At 38.5% G+C, this 16,487-nt stretch overlaps 2 protein-coding genes across 3 annotated transcripts in view; one reads left to right on the top strand and one right to left on the bottom strand.

Annotated features, from left to right (window-relative positions):
- camk1db (calcium/calmodulin-dependent protein kinase 1Db) overlaps nucleotides 1–11,016 on the top strand; it is a 29,448-nt gene extending 18,432 nt beyond the window's left edge. For both annotated transcript variants that reach the window (XM_020934868.2, XM_055155240.1), the window contains exons 3-11: nucleotides 68–142; nucleotides 2,890–3,028; nucleotides 3,900–4,026; nucleotides 4,254–4,329; nucleotides 5,723–5,835; nucleotides 6,289–6,367; nucleotides 7,326–7,413; nucleotides 7,508–7,670; nucleotides 8,102–11,016. In XM_020934868.2, the coding sequence (XP_020790527.1) occupies nucleotides 68–142; nucleotides 2,890–3,028; nucleotides 3,900–4,026; nucleotides 4,254–4,329; nucleotides 5,723–5,835; nucleotides 6,289–6,367; nucleotides 7,326–7,413; nucleotides 7,508–7,670; nucleotides 8,102–8,253 (1,012 nt within the window). In that variant the 3' untranslated portion in view covers nucleotides 8,254–11,016. The remainder of the gene's footprint in view (nucleotides 1–67; nucleotides 143–2,889; nucleotides 3,029–3,899; nucleotides 4,027–4,253; nucleotides 4,330–5,722; nucleotides 5,836–6,288; nucleotides 6,368–7,325; nucleotides 7,414–7,507; nucleotides 7,671–8,101) is intronic.
- Nucleotides 11,017–11,101: 85 nt separating this feature from the next.
- On the bottom strand, nucleotides 11,102–16,487 carry ucmab (upper zone of growth plate and cartilage matrix associated b). Its single transcript, XM_020934869.2, has 6 exons — nucleotides 15,586–16,487; nucleotides 13,625–13,787; nucleotides 13,476–13,535; nucleotides 13,240–13,335; nucleotides 11,518–11,616; nucleotides 11,102–11,439 (listed from the first exon to the last, which is right to left on the bottom strand). The coding sequence occupies exons 2-6, from the start codon at nucleotides 13,755–13,757 to the stop codon at nucleotides 11,342–11,344; spliced, it is 486 nt and encodes a 161-aa protein (XP_020790528.2). The 5' UTR covers nucleotides 13,758–13,787; nucleotides 15,586–16,487; the 3' UTR covers nucleotides 11,102–11,341.

The raw sequence follows: 16,487 nt of genomic DNA, 5'->3' as shown, positions 1-16,487 counted from the left end.
ACATTACACATTCTGCTGTCAGTACTGAAAGATCTCTTTATTAATTTGTTTTGTTTTTCTCTTGCAGAATAAAACATGAAAACATTGTGGCCCTGGAGGATATTTACGAAAGTTCAAACCACCTTTACCTCATAATGCAGCTGTAAGTATTTACTCTGCTACCACACAAATTTAGATATTTATATTTATTTCAATATTTTATGACTCTTGAGAGCTTTTGGCCATGTTATAAAGTTGTTACCTCCTCAAAAATATACCTGGAGTTGTGATTTGTTTCATTCACACATGCTTGAGTAACTTATTATTAGTCTGTGTACATTTCCAAAGCTCAAAATGCTCTGCTCCACATTTTGATGTCATGAAGTGGAAGTTTTCAAGTTAACAGCAACTTTTTTACCTTCAGTAGACATGGCCAATTCCAGGTCTGAAATCATCCAAATGATTCTAGTGAAGGTGTGTGGAGATTAAAAATACAGCGGAGCACTTCCTATATTACTACATCTCATCACAAGGTGGATCAGAGAGTTGTTTGTTTGAGAGAAGAACTCATCTTAAATATACAGGATTTGTGTGTTGCACATGTGTAAATGAAACAAAACACAACTTCAGGTATGTTTTTGATGAGGAAACAACATTATAACATAGATCAGAAAATGGTATAATATGGGCCCTTTAACTGTGTATGTATCAAAGTATTAAATAGCCAGGATGGTTTCAATGTAGAATTAAAGAGGTGTTGTCAGAAGAAGCAAATGGAACAAAGGACACAAGGCAACACTTTACAGACTTATTACAGATGCACATAGCCTTTATAGTAAATATTGATGGGAACATTGCATTGCTTTACCAAGGACACCTCCATCTTAGTCCTTGTTATGTGGCCTAGATCATCAGAGGTTATATAATACTACACCTAATACCTACAGTGGAAACATTGCCAGACTTGAATGGACAATACCACAGTGCAGAGGTGGGGACTTGCAAGTCATGATTTGAACTCGAGTCAGATTTGAGTCACTACTTTTAGGACTTGAGACTTGACTTGATAAAGTAGACTAAGACTTGGGACTCGACTTGGACTTGAGCCCTGTGACTTAAGAAGACTTGATGCCTCTCCTAAAAAAAAAAAAAAAAAATATAATATATATATATATATATATATATATATATATATATATATATATATATATATATTATATATTATATATTTATATATATATATATATATATATATATTTTTATTTTTTTTTTTTTTTTTTTTAGAAAATACTTTTCTCTTTTCAGTTGATACATGCAGTGCTTGATTTCACAAGAACACACTGGAATATGTCCCTCCTACTTCTCTGTTTGTAACTTTGGGTGTAACTGAAGTACTGTGATGTGTCCTCAAATGTCTTACAGTAATATAAAGTACAATACAGTAAAACAGAGGGAACTACATAGAACATGATTCTTCCATTTCAGACACATGACAAAATAACTGTTATTTAGCACTAAAAATCTGAATTCTTTCTATTCTGACCATAATGAGTCACACTAAGATTTTGTCAAGACATTTAAAAATTTCTACCACTCTTATATAAATACTTACATACATATATGTGGGTATTTATATATACATATAATATACCATGACTTTTAAAGTATAGTTTATTTTAAAATGTATATAAATACCAAAAATCTAAGCTCTATTTGGTACTTTGGTTTAAAGACTTGAAATGACTTGAAGCTCAAAGCAGACGACTTAGACTTGACTTGGACTTATAGGCCAGTGACTCGAGACTCAACTTGGATTTGCTTGTATTTGACTTGGGACTTGACTCGAACTTGAGGTCAAAGACTTGAGACTTACTTGAGACTTGCAAAACAACGACTTGGTCCTACCTTTGCCACAGTGTGTTGAGTGTTCAAATCCCCAGTGCCCTGCTTCTCTTTACACTTTCACATTCAATTCATTTCAAGTAGTTCCCCTTTCTAAAACACTGCAACAATTTGCAACCTACTCTTGCATTACGATTTTTGCCATAGTACACAGTTTTTGCATATTTCAGTGGGTAACTACTTAGTTTTTTATGAAAAAAAAAAAAAAAAAAACATTGCTTCAACAGCTGTATTTTAAAAGCCAAATGTTAAAATCTCTAAATGCATTTTGCAGTGCAATCCTGATGGTCGGTCTGCGTTATCTGTTCCTCTGCTAACATTTTCTGAGTTACATCGTCATGACTTTCTTTCTCTGGATGGTTATATTTTGGTTTTTGTGACTAATGCATCAGCAACTCAGGCAGCAGTGTTCTAGCCTCTTTGCACCCCTGTTTCATAATGTCATATGGAAATGTCACTTTGAAAACTGTGTACTGTTTATTCAGGTGACCTTTTCTCACCGTAAGTGATTTTAAACATTTAACAAGTTTATATTGGTGAGGCAAGACTTTTAATACAAAATATTGCACATAAATGTGTGATCAGAATTAGCTTTTAAGTTGACAGTTGATGTTTTGTTTACCCAGTGGTGTTTGTGTAGTTTTTTGTATTTTGATTTATGTATGTGTGTTATATATTCTTAAAATTTGAAAGAAAAAAATATGTTTTTAAGTTTGAAAATAACTTCTGTTCTTCTTCATTATAATACTAAACATATTTGGACCATTAGCAGGTCTCAGTCACTCTATCTATGAGCCTATTTCAAACAGACAGGGACCTAAACTTGATTTTAAACTAGCAAAATTGCACTAAAACAGATATTATTTTCTACAAACAATCTTGTGCTGTCTAAAGTGAAGTTTATTCTTGGTAACTGAAAGCTGCTGTGGGCTGTATAAAAACCACTGGTGCCTATGAAAGCTCTAACCTTTACATGATAGCCTTTGGTCCTGTTTCGTTTGTTGACAGGGTGTCAGGAGGCGAGCTCTTTGATCGCATTGTCGAAAAGGGCTTCTACACAGAGATGGATGCTAGTCGTCTCATCCGACAAGTGCTGGATGCAGTAAACTATCTTCACTCCATGGGGATAGTGCACCGAGACCTAAAGGTACCTCGGAACTTTGACCTCGCGGACTGGAATAATCTGTGAAGTTACTTAGATCTCAAACGCCACAGACCAAATACAGGTTTTATGTAATGTCCACAGAGACAAAGTGGTGGGCGTCCTGTGCTTGATTTACAAAAGGAAAATGTGACTAGTTTCAAATCCACAGACGCTGCTGCTGCTTGTTCTTCAATTCAGTGTATGTTTAGTGGCCATGTATTTTCCTTTTGTTGTTTCATAAAAAATAAAAAATAACTACACCAAATTAACCAATGTAACCAAATATATGAGTTGAATAAATAATACTATGAAATGCAATAAGTACAGTATGATGCATTATTGTTAATACTACAACCTTTCGTTTCATTTTTATATTTTCAGTTTTGAAATGATACAAAACGAAAACAATTCAAGAAAACACCCCTCTCTCCGCACTCATCTCACACAAAACTACACAAAAACCATACAAACATTAACAGTCATCAAGTTCAGGCTTGTCAAGATGCTAATATCATAACCGTGGTCCCATGGAGATAAATATGTTTAATGCAATACAAAGGAATATCTAAGCAAAGCAATAACACCTAATCAGCTGGCGCATCCTCTACCAGAAAAGTTACATAATGTACTTTTAAGTCTACTCCACTATAATCCATACTAAATCAATGGTGCTGTAACTAAGCACTAAGCAGCATCCAATTTAATTAGTTCTGAAGTTAATTATATTCCACTGAAATAGTCATAAATTCCTGAGTGTATTCTACATTGTATGCTAACCTTATCAGTCTGTTTTGCACATTGTAAAATGTAAATGCAATCTTTGAGAATAGACATTAAAACTTTTACCTATTTCCAACTCCTTTCTTCTTTATAGCCAGAGAACCTGCTCTACTTTAGCCCCCACGACGACTCAAAGATCATGATCAGTGACTTTGGTCTGTCCAAGATGGAGGGCACCGGAGATGTGATGGCAACTGCCTGTGGGACCCCTGGATATGTGGGTAAGTGTGACCTTTGAACCCTCGCTTACATTCAGTAATGACACACAGAGGTTTGGACAAACATCAGCCAATCTAATCTGCAGTTGCCACGGTTACACACAGCCATCTGCTCGCTGTCACGGCGGCATTGAAATTCTCATCCGGCCTAGAATGAAATGATATATTTTCACAGGACTGATTTATTATTATTTCTTTGCAAATTAAACTTGTTTCTGTCTCTCTCTTAGCCCCTGAGGTATTAGCACAGAAGCCCTACAGCAAGGCCGTGGACTGCTGGTCTATTGGAGTTATCGCATACATTCTGTAAGTTAGTAAGTATGTATGTTAGCTAAACACTGAATTACCAAATATTTCTCTTATAATTTAATAAATGTACCCTGATACTTTGCATCTGATGTCACCAATATTTCCTGCGGGTGTGAAGCTAATTAAAGGCACTACTCTGTCAGAAGTTTTTGTTACTCAAGTTAGACTTTAATCTGAGTTTATTTTAACAGAATCTGATCAGAAATTGCTTATTTGGTTAGAATGACAAAAGGTGAGATGATTTGTGCCGTTAAACAATTCACTCACAAATAAAGTCATAGTCTTATAGTCGTGTAAGTGACTTTGCATTTACACTTTACAACATGCAAAACAGACTGATCAGGTTAGCATACAATCAGGGATTTATGATTACATCAGTGGAATATAATTAACTTCAAAACTAATAGGTCCATGAAGTGAGTGTGGAGAGAAGGATGGGGTGAGGGGTGGTTTATGTTTTGTTTTTGTCTTTCTATTTAATTTTGTTTGAATTAAAATAAAGAAAAAAATTACAGACACAAGCTAGCTAGCATTAGGCAAACACCTAACACCTAAACACCTAAACAGGACCATGAGCGCTCGAATAGATCACAGGCTTCTGAAAATGTGTTGTTTAAATCCATTTTGTATTTTTTCTTGAGTTCTCAAATGATCTTAAAACTTTTTAAAGCCAGTAGAAATGCATTATAGAACAGCCCAAACAGGATGTCACTGCAAAATATCAATACAAGTAATAAAAACTAGACCTGCTCACACTTTTCTTGTAATAATAAAACCCACTGCTTCAGTTTTCCTTCTAAAAAAGATAGGAACTAGGTTTTCTTGACTTTTCTCACTAAGTTGTTATTTATATCATTTATTTTCCATGTCATTTTGTCAACAATCCCATATATTAATGTTTCAATGCACTTTATATACTCATAGTATCTTCACAAATGAATGGCGCTATTTTTAAATGGATGACAAGTAGTTGGGCTTTCCAATTAAAGGAAACACCTGACCGTCATGTTGCTTCACTGATCACATTTTACAGTTAACATGGTGGGTGCAGAGGAAAGTGTCAGATTCATCCACAGACTAATTAACTAAATTGGTGTGCCTTATTAGCAGGAAGAAAATCCCCAGTCTTGTTATCATTTCCTGAGCTGTGATGCATTTTTAGATAATGGCCTCACAACTTCTGATTTCTCAACCTCTTTCACAGTTGTTGCGTGATTGTATGTTTTTTTGCCCCTCTTAGTGCTCCTGTAGCGAGCATAATCTCTCAAGAGCTGTCTCTCATTGCATGCTATGTTAGAAATCAAACTGCCACTGAGTCAGATTAGGCCTGCTGCTTAAATCCTTTTTAGATTTCGACTGAAGTTTTCTCTGTAATCCTGTGTGTTGTTAGGTTATGTGGATACCCGCCCTTCTATGATGAGAATGACTCCAAGCTTTTCGAGCAGATCCTGAAGGCGGACTATGAGTTTGACGCACCATACTGGGACGATATATCAGACTCTGGTGAGAATGGCTATTGTCCAACAAAAATGTATGTTTTAGACTGACTTTGTGACACTATGCAGGGTGTGGTTATCAGAATGATGAGAAATTAGGAATGTTGCCATAGCTTTTACCACAGTAAAAGAAAATATTATATCTTTTGAATAGGAAAAAGTGTTGCATATAACAGGACTTTTTTTGACTTTTATAGTATAGTCACTTTCAAATAATCAATTAATAGGTTATTTAGGGCCTAGGCTACTTATTAAAGGACATGTGGACTAATTTTGTGTGTGTTCAATTGCTATACAAACTCGTTTAGGTGATAACACTTTTTTTTTTTTTTTTTTGTGCCAAGAAATCTGTGTTTTGTGAAACAAAACATGAGTAATATTACTGGGTCTTTTGGCTGTCTTGAAGGGGTGAGTATTTCTCACCTGGACGTGTTGTTGACCTTTTTGCGCTCCTCTGCAGCCAAAGACTTCATCAGCTCACTCATGGAGAAGGACCCAGAGAAGCGCTTCACATGTGACCAGGCACTGGAGCACCCCTGGTGAGACACAGCGTTCCTCACTGCGCCGCTACCAGACACTCGGCAGGAAGCTCACATCTCCTGCCTTTACAAGTGCTCTGACGTAAATCAGCAGCTCTTACACATTTGTCATGTAGAGCCTGTCCTCCCACTGTCATCTGTCACCATGGCACTAACCCACCTCTGCTCCCTTGCCCGCCCTCACACAGATTGGCTGAATAAATGGCTGCCAATTAGTGACCGGCGTCCTGAAGGACACTTGAATATTGTGGAAGCTTTAATGAACAATTAGCATGTCTTCCCAGCCCAGAATTAGCAAGGGAAGCAGACATGTGCCGCAGGAATCAGATGGGAGTATATTTGTTGCTCTAACCCTGGGTGGATGCAAGTATTTCTTATAATAAAAAGTAGTGAGAAGAGCTCACACTGCACGGCATGCTATGGTGCTATTAATTCCGTTGGGAGTCTAATTTTGCTGAACACCGGAGCCCACCACAGCCATTTTCCTTAATAAACAAATAGTTATCCCGCAAACATTTGAGCTTGCCTGTGCTGCTTCAAAGGCAGTGACCACAACAGCATAGCAGAGCTCCGGTTCTCGTGTGAGTGTCACACGAGAACTAAACCAGTCCGACTCTGGAGTCGCAGATGGACCGGGTGCAGTCTGAGTGAGGTGTAATGGGGCTTTGGGCCAGGGGCAGGTGGTCTTTTCCATACAAATATGTGTTTGTCACAATGGCAGCAGGTGTCATAACTGTGAGAAATGGCTTTCATTGACAACATTTCACACAGATATTATGATGAATGCGACAGAGAGTGATGCGCTGAGCGAGCTCCCATCAGACCTGGCTGCTGCAAAATGAAAATAAATGATACTTGCAAATGGGATCGAGAATCCCTGAGCCTCACAGGCACAAATGTTAAATAACTGTGTTTTGTTTGTCCACATTTAGTCACAAATAATGGGTTTAATTCACAGGATTGCTGGAGATACAGCTCTCTGCAAGAACATCCATGAATCTGTGAGCCGACAGATGAGGAAAAATTTTGCCAAAAGCAAATGGAGGGTGAGATGACTTCATCAACTTCAACACAAATACAGATAATGTTTGAATATTAACAGTGATTAATCTGAGTGTGTTTATATGTGATGGTCCACAGCAAGCCTTCAATGCCACAGCCGTAATTCGGCACATGAGGCGTCTGCAGCTGGGCACTAGTTTTGGCAGCAGTATCTCCAGTTCTAACTCAGTATCAGCACCTCAAAGCCGTGGCCCGGCCAAGAGTCAGTCTGTGGACTGTGCCCCTCTCTCCCTCAAGGACTGTAAGTGACTCTTCAGCGCTTTGCGCTCCTCTGTGTGCCCCTTATCACACTACACTTTATGTTTGCTTAACCACTCATAAACTCTTGAGATTATATTTTAATTAAATCAGTGAGGGCAGTGGACAGTATTAATGCAAGTTGATTTAACTTTCACATCAGAAGTTTAAACATTTACTTTCTGAAGTTCACATTTCAGATTCTAGTAGGTGAATGTGGGCAGGTGTATCCAGAGAAGAAAAGAAATATGACTCAGTATTTTATCTTGTTTTTGCTTTTTGTTCCAACCACGCTACAGACAACATAACAGCAACTGACACCTTGCCTACCCCTTCTCATTTAAACACTACTGGCCTGTTCGAACACTTTAATCATGTAATCTGAAACCCAGCAATTACTCTCACCTTACCCGTTCCGCCTCTCTCCTCCCACAGGTGCTCCTATTGCCCCCCTGCCCTCTGCTGTCAAAGCCTACACTCAGGACTCAGGCCCCCCCTCCCCGGTGCGAGAGGAGCCCCCTGTGGTGCCAGAGGTGCCCCGGCCGCGCCCCTCCACGGTCACAGTCATCCACACTGGGACTAAATGACGCCAGGTTCCGCGGGAGGTCAGCTGGGAGACTACGGAGCTCTGAGACGGGACAACTTCACCTGGTCTCAAAAATCCAAATCGTCTGTTCACCCAGTTTGCCCATCCCGCCGCCTCCTGTCTGTTTTAAAGGAGGAATTCATTAAAAAAGGGGCTTCATTCACCACGGTACAGAGGGCGCTTGCCTTGTGGCCGTCATTGAGAGCTAGAAGTGCAGTGTTGAAAGGAAGGCTCCTTGTTTTCGTTGTGGGTGTTTAACCTACATCACTGCTGAAGGTGTCTGGGCTGGGACATCCCACACAAACGGTTACTCAAAGCTGCTGTTGTTTTTGACTGTGAGGAGCATCTCAATATGAGGTTCTCCCTTTGTATTGCCTTGTGTAAATATATTCTGCCTGGACTTCTTGTGGAGTGGAGTAATGTTATGCAAGTGAATCATAAGCTTGAAGCGCTGGTAAATAATCGTGACTGCATCTGCACTCCTCTGACAGCTCTTGTAAAGATGTTGTGATATTTGATTTTGCTACACAGGGTCATAGCTCCCACCAGTAAAGACAGTTGTGTTGTTTATTTGCTTAATGGTGCGTGGACTGACCTGTGTGCTTCAATAGACGATCAGATCTTCTTGTTTCTGAGGCCTCACAGACATCTTTCAGTTTGTTGTTCCAGGGACGTTCGGTCAAAGGACTGGCCACCTTTTATGAAATCTGAAATTGTGTGTTTTAATAGCCTTATATGTGGTACTTGTTGCCATGCCATTCGATTCAAAAGAGCTCCACGTGCTCATTTCAAACAACTTAAAAAAATAAAGTACAGGACTTAACGTTAACAAATTGGCTTTGAATTGTAAAAGCAAACATGTACCACAAATTCCCACTTTAGAATTTGGGCTACCACAGTTTTAGAACCACTGTCTTACATTATATTGACCCCTCATAATTTGGTCCGAAATTACTACACCACTCACTGTTTGCTTTGGAGCCTTAATCTGTGTAATCAATGAAACATTAAAAAGACACAAAATGGCATCATCTTCAAGTGGCTGGTCCTTTTTGGAACAACTAGAATGATGTTTTCAACCCTCAGCGACCTGGGGTACTGTGTTTGCTCATGCTACAATCATGGTGCGATTTACTGAAGGGACAATTGTAACGAATTATTTATTTTCTTACAACGTATCAATGACTTTTGTAAGAAATTGTAAATGTGTATCAAAACATTACACTGAATGATATAAATATGTGACAATTTCAGCTTTAGTTGTTTTGGATATTGATTTTGACTGTGAAATTCTCCTCCACCACAAGGGGGCAACAATGTGTTGTGGCTTTATGACCATTTCTCAGGGAATGTGCTTTAACATGAAGTGAACCAAACCTTTACAGTGATCATGCCGCGCTGGTGTTTGAGATGGGTCTAAAACAGAAACGAAAGTATCTAAACGCAGCATATTGTTCTGTACTGTGCCATTGGGTGACCATTTTATTTGAGTGAATCATACGTGGATGGTTTCCCTTTAAAGAAAATCAGAATACAGGTGCATCTCAAAAAATAGTTGGAGATTTTGAAAAAAACAACAACCAACCAACCAAACAAACAAACAGATTTGCACATTCAAGCCATTTAATTTACGTAGATATGTGAGCATTTCATTTATTTCACAGAAAAAATATTATGAAGAAGAAAATTATCTATACCTCTGCTAAGGCATTAATGGTATCTTGCAATGTTCAAAATATGAGCATGAACACAAATACCTAGTACAGGGATGTCTATGGAGGCACAGAACCTGAATATCGCTGTGGGACTTACGTTTTTTGACATGCACCTGTATAATTTTTTATTGAAAATATTTAACTGATGTCTGTACTCAAAAGTGACAAATAATGAATGCAAATTTACTCCAATGTATCTTGATAAAGATTGTTCCTATTTAAGCCGAATATTTAAAACTCAGTGGTGTGCAGTTCAGTGCTTGAAATATCGTGGCTCGTGTCAAAACAGCTCACTCAGTCTCTCTATGTAATCACTGTGCTTTCATACAAACCTGTTGAATTTTACAGACTTTGCACTGCCAGGAGAATTCTGTCTTGTATTTTCTCTGTGGCTATAGCTGTTTTTGATTCGTAATATCCAGTCAATGTGATGTCAGAACATTCTGGATGGAAGGTAGGACAGATGTAGTTAATTAGTTACTCTGAAAATATTTTAGTCTAGTTCATGGTTAATACTATTGGTGGAATTATAGGGCTCATCAAAGTGAAACAAAAACTTGCACAATATTACAAATTTTCTCTGCCAACACTAAGGTGAAAGGATTTTTTAAGTAAAAGTAAGATAATGCGTAATACAGTCACACAGGGAAGACTGCTGTTAGTATAGGGCATGTGCCCATACTATAGAGTTTATTAAGTGTATTGTTTAAATATAAAATTTCAAGGTTTTTCATAATACTGTACGATGGAAAACTGACTCCTTCCTTCCACCTTGGATATGGCATCACCAGATTCTAGACGGTGAAAACAACCCCTTCATCAGAACCTCTTGAGGGCTTTCTGAACATTTCCAAAAATATATTCTAATCTTGTGACAAGCCTTTACTGTAAATACAAATCTCAACAACAGTCTGTTTGGGTCTTGAGTGTTTATTCTGTCTTCCCACTAATTTTCCCTTAAAGCAAGAAAAGAAATCTAAAATCTGTTAGTATGCATGTTTTAAAATGTTCTTTGTAGATGCATGTATTAAAAACAGGCTTGTTTGCAAGTGTCCTTGCTTTCTTCACTTAAAAAGAAATATTAGCTAGCATAAGGGTTATTAAGGTTCATATGATTATGGTACATTGTTAGTAAAAAGTGAATATAGTAAAACAGGTCAACAAATAATATGTAATAACTGGCATGACAGGGGTTAAAACATTCATTCATAATCAGTAAACCACAAGTTAGTTCTGTACTAGTAAATATATCTGACTTATTTTTCAGTACTTTTAAAAGAAAGTAAAATATGTTGAAATACAGTTACATTCTCACTTCCTACAATAGCCACTATGGTTTCCACTTCCCTATTGCTTGTCCCGTGTGTTTGTATCTCAGATGGACTGGCGGTTGTACTCTTGAGGAGGGTATCTGCCATCATAATGAAATTCCCTCCACTGCTCCGTGCTCTCCCTGGTGCGCTCGTCTTGTTCTGGGACAAACAAAATCCAATAAAATCAGGATTATGAAATATTTTTAAGTAGATGTTTATGTATATTCTTCCACATACCATCACTTTGCTCCTCAGCGTGGTTCTCGTACTCATTTCTTTTCTCCTCATGAAACTCCCTCCTCCTCTCATCTGCAGCTAAGACCTGCCTCTGTTCAGCTAAGCACAGGAAATTATTTTAGTTTTACATTACATAACCACTATACAAGCAATATTCTATATTGATATACCATACTTTTGTGATTCCTAAGGTTATCTAAGGTGAATTCCAAGACATTTGAAACAGTTGTGTGAACTATCAGTCTAACAACCAGAAGAGGAATGCATGTGAATTGGATGCAACATAAAAACCCAAACCTCAAACATGACGCGTTGACTATAAAAAGCTTGAGGAATAAGTTTTCATAGTTTTGTAAGTAGTAGTAGTTCACACAGCATTGAAGTAGCTGTGGTATGGTGACCTTTGGAGACAGGTCATGGCATTTGACTTCTACCTTAATTATCTGCACGGGTTGATACATGCTGAAAAAGTAATTTGCATTTACAAGAGATTTTTGAGAATGGTTTTAATAATTTTTCAATTCATGTGATTGAGAATTAGGTTGAAATTACAACTCCTACCACAAGTTCAGAGTACAAATACCAAATACGTACTTATATGCTTTTTAGAAAATACTGCCTTGTGAGTCTATGGATCAGGGGTTTGATGGATTGCTTCCCACTTGACCACATGGATACTATTGTTGTGCCCCTGAGCAAGACAAGTTACCTCCTACATGAACAGTCCATGGCTGGTTGCAACAAGAAGGGTGTTTGGCTTACAAAATCGAGTCACAGTGAGTGTTTCCACCTCACGCTCTGTTCAGCTGAACTACAGTGCAGTATTGTGTCACTTAAGAGAAACAGAATATTTTCACTTTCTGTTGGCAAAGCTAGAAAGTCAAACAGTGAACTGGATGTGAACTTTGCAGGCCTCATACAGGGTTCTATATCCTCTGCCTTGCTCCCTCACTACCCCCCCATCTCTCTTTCTCTCTCTTTTTCTCTCACTGTGTGAATGGGAGCTCCATGCTGGCCTGTGGTTCCTGCTGCAGACTCCAGGTGCATTTCAGGGCAAACTAGCAGCTGTCTGCCACCAATGTAAAGTACAAGTGCCATAATTTTACCACGTCCGCTTTCCACTTTAACTTTGGTGCTGAACAACATTCAACCAGAGCAAATGCACCAGGGGGTCAAATTTTTCATACTCTTCTTATATTTTATTCATATTTTTTTTACAGAATGTCTAAATCTATTTAAGTAAAAAAGAGACTGCATCATAATATCAACATGCTTTTGAGCAGTGAAACAACATTTGAATTTGGCTGCAATAAACGGGTTTTGCAAAATTCAATGATTGAAACTTATGGAGAGTAACTGATTTGTAGTTAGTTAATTACCCAGTACTAGATAAGCAGTTCTTCATCTTTGCTGTAATTACATGCTGTAATTTGCATCTAAATTAGACAAGTTAATCTATGTATGCTGTGTATGACGCAACCGCTCCCTTTAGCCTGGCACAAATCACACATGTACCAATAGGGCAGTGCCACTAAGCATTTTATTTGGTCAATGCAAACACTCACTTTGATATACAACTGTGAAAATGCTAAACCAATATTGTAACATCTCTGCACCAACTTCTATATCATATGGAAAACCACAGAGCCCACATTGACCTCAGACACACGCAGGTCTTGATTTGGCCAGACTTCAGGACAAACACACGCAGAGTAAACTCACCATTAAGCTCATCCTGGGACTTGGACGCTCTCCTGCTGCGGCGTCTGAAGAAGTTTGAAGCATCAGCCTCCTTCAAGAAGATCTTTTTGAGAGGGCCTGGAAGAAAAAAAGGTTTATGCTAGGACAGTGTAACTTGGTGCGGGCAGTGGTGATAGAAGGGCAAATTAGAGCTAAGAAAATGTTATGTAATGACTAATAAACTCCTGTTATTATTATTCACTGCTCAGTGCTTTTACCTTTTGCATCTTGTGCGTCCTTCTCAGTGGGCACAGCTGCAGAATCAGCCTCTGGGGACACTAGGTCAAAACACACAACATACTAAATCAAAAAAAAAAATGAAAGAAGAGTCAAATGAAAGTCAAATAAATCCCAATAGAAAACTCACAGGACAGAGCACAGATGAGAGTAAGCAGAGCCAGCAGAGATGCATAGGTCCAAGACATGTTTAGGTTTAGACAGTCAGAGGGGAGAATGAGGTAGAGGAGGGCGTGAAGGCAGGACAAGATTCTAAGGGTCATCAAGAAGAGGGAGGGGACCAGTGTACAGGTCTGGACGAAAAAGTGAGGAAAGAATTAGGACAGGAAATTAACTGAATATTTTAACTGCATTGCACAACTGCCACACTGTTTTAATATATCTCAAGTTGTGTATGTGTTATTTCAAAATTGGAGGTTAAGTTTTTCTGGAAAATACAGTAGATTTTAAGTGCAGTCATTTGTATAAGAAGAAGATTGGAATATTTTTTAATCAATGTATCGAGTAGGGCTGTCATTGTTGCTGTTGGAACCTAAATTATCCAATTTACTTGTACCCCACTTATTCATGGGGTGTACTTTATTTTTAACTATTTCTACATCTTTTTGTTATTACAGCTAGTGATATTACTGTCAAGCTGAGGACAGATTAGCACAGTTGCCACAGCAATTAACAATTTAAAACAAAATATTATATCTATTGCATGTTCAAAAGTCCTCAAAAATATATAAACAAAAAACTGAAAATAAACTGTATGTTGCAACAGTGGAATTTCCCCATTTTGGGACAAATACACTGTAAATGATACAAATGATCTTATCTTTAATAGCCTAAATGTGTTTTGCACCTGCTCTGCCCACATAAACAACCAAGCAATGTTCACCATGCCAATTTTCTTCCAATAGGCTACAGTGTTTTGGGTTGGACCTCTGGACAAATGTTCTTTCTCCACTTTGCACAAATATACCTGGAAAGTATGCTGCTCTCTTTGCTTCACTTTTTTTTTTTGGCTTCTGGATCCTGGCTTGGGTCCAGAAAAGAGACAAGGTTTAGATTGTGGTGTACCATTGATGTGGTGGATTGTTATTGAAGCAAATTGGGGGATTATAGGTTTGAGAATGGAGTTTGTAATCTGTTGACTAAAAAAAGCAGAAAATCATTAGGCCTATCACTTCCATCAGGAAATGTGTTGCTTCAATTACGTTTAAGCGTGGTCAGTGGTGCTCTTTGTTGTAACACCAAAGTAGCATTCTCCTCTCTATTTTTGACTGAAACAACCTTTTAAAAATAAGAAAAAATGTGTGAAATGTACATTAAGTGTGCTGGATACATGTATACTTACTTATTGTGTTCATTGATCTGCTCTAAATAAATAAGTAAATACATGCATACATGCATACATGCATAATTCAAGGTGCACTATGTAAGTTTTTGGTTGGGGATCTCTCACCTGCTTGTTTCATTGCTCTACCTAAAATATTCCACAGTATGACATTAAACAGCTCTACCTCACATGAATTAAATTACAGATGGCTTCATATCTAAAAAATACCTAGAAAAACAGGCATGACAGTGAGTGGGGTTGCCTCTACACAGATCTGACCTGTAACGTGATCTTTAAGTGTCCATGAAGATAGAAAGATTTAATGCCATACTGTAGAACAATCTAGACAAAGCAACTCAACTGCAATCCATCTGATTTATCCAAAGCCAGTGATTTGTCCCAGTTTTATACAAGAAATGTCCCTATTTTTGATCAGTTTGATGCTTGCCAAATTGTCATTTTAGGTAAAATACAGAAAAGCTGCTTAGAAATGACCAAAACACAAAATGTGACTATACTGTCTCACATTAGTGACGAGTGCATATAAATGTTCCTTAATTACGCACTCCTTTCACAATTTTAATATTACCAACCAACACAAACCAGGGAAGTCCCAGTTTTTATATTTTGAAAATCTGGTCACCTTAAGCTATCATCAAATCTGTCGTGAAATGAACAGTAATTTTCAGTCAAAGATTTGTAGACTTGAAAGTTTTGGCACAGAGATTATAGTAGAACTGCGAACTGCGCAATCAACAAAAGCATACCTGTTTTTTTCTCCAGCATCAACATAATCAAGCACTGGATAGAGCGCTACCGCAGTTTCTCCATCAGATGGCGCTCCAAAGCCACGGTTCTCACGTTCCTGTAGTTGCGGCGCGCTGCCTGTAGTTGGCGCAGTTTCCCGGAGCGGTATTTGATGACACGGCGGTGTGTGGCGGAGGACGCTCAGATCAGCCTGTAATCCGCTCCGTCTCTCACTCTACAATGGTCTGTGCTCGAAAAAACCTCTCTGGCGCTTTATTTGCCTCCCGGAGATTGAAACTTTAACGACAAACGACACGAAGAGCCATGTTTTCAGACGCCACAGCCCTCGGGATTTAAGCGGTTCTGTCGGCGGAAAGTAGCCTCCACCGCGAAGCTGAGAGAAGACAGGCAGCAGCCGTAGCTTTCACACCCGGAGGAAAACACGGCGTCCGGCCTGAGAACAAGCTCCGAGGTCGGGGAATCCGGTCGGACCCACCGTTTCTGGTAAGTTTTAGTCAAGACTTGAAATTCACTCCCGCTTTTACTAAATTTAACCCGCTGGATCCAAAGAAACACGTTCATCCAAGGCGAGCACAAAACACGGGTTAACAATGCGGCAATGTTTACTTCACAAGCTGCGATTGTATTGAGCTATTCAGCCTGTCCTATTCACCGGTGAATTACTGCATATACTCCAACAAACCCTAACTGTGAGTTTAGTTACCCCCGGGGCAAAGTAAGTTCAGCCGTGTTTCCTAAATGTTGGGCCAGGACAGAACTGAAGTAGAGTTAGTTCATTATCGTGTCGCTACTACTTCGTATTCACGTCTCGTGCAAAACTGAATCTTTATTAAAATCATTTACGACTATCTATATCTAAAGTCTTGTCAAAGTTGTTGCTTTCATTTTTGGAACTGACTTT

This window comes from Boleophthalmus pectinirostris, unplaced genomic scaffold (genome assembly GCF_026225935.1).
Source record: "Boleophthalmus pectinirostris isolate CB_2022bp ecotype Guang Dong unplaced genomic scaffold, ASM2622593v1 HiC_scaffold_2, whole genome shotgun sequence".
In the NCBI taxonomy this organism is placed as follows: domain Eukaryota; kingdom Metazoa; phylum Chordata; class Actinopteri; order Gobiiformes; family Gobiidae; genus Boleophthalmus; species Boleophthalmus pectinirostris.
This window is presented reverse-complemented; position numbering and strand designations above follow the sequence as displayed.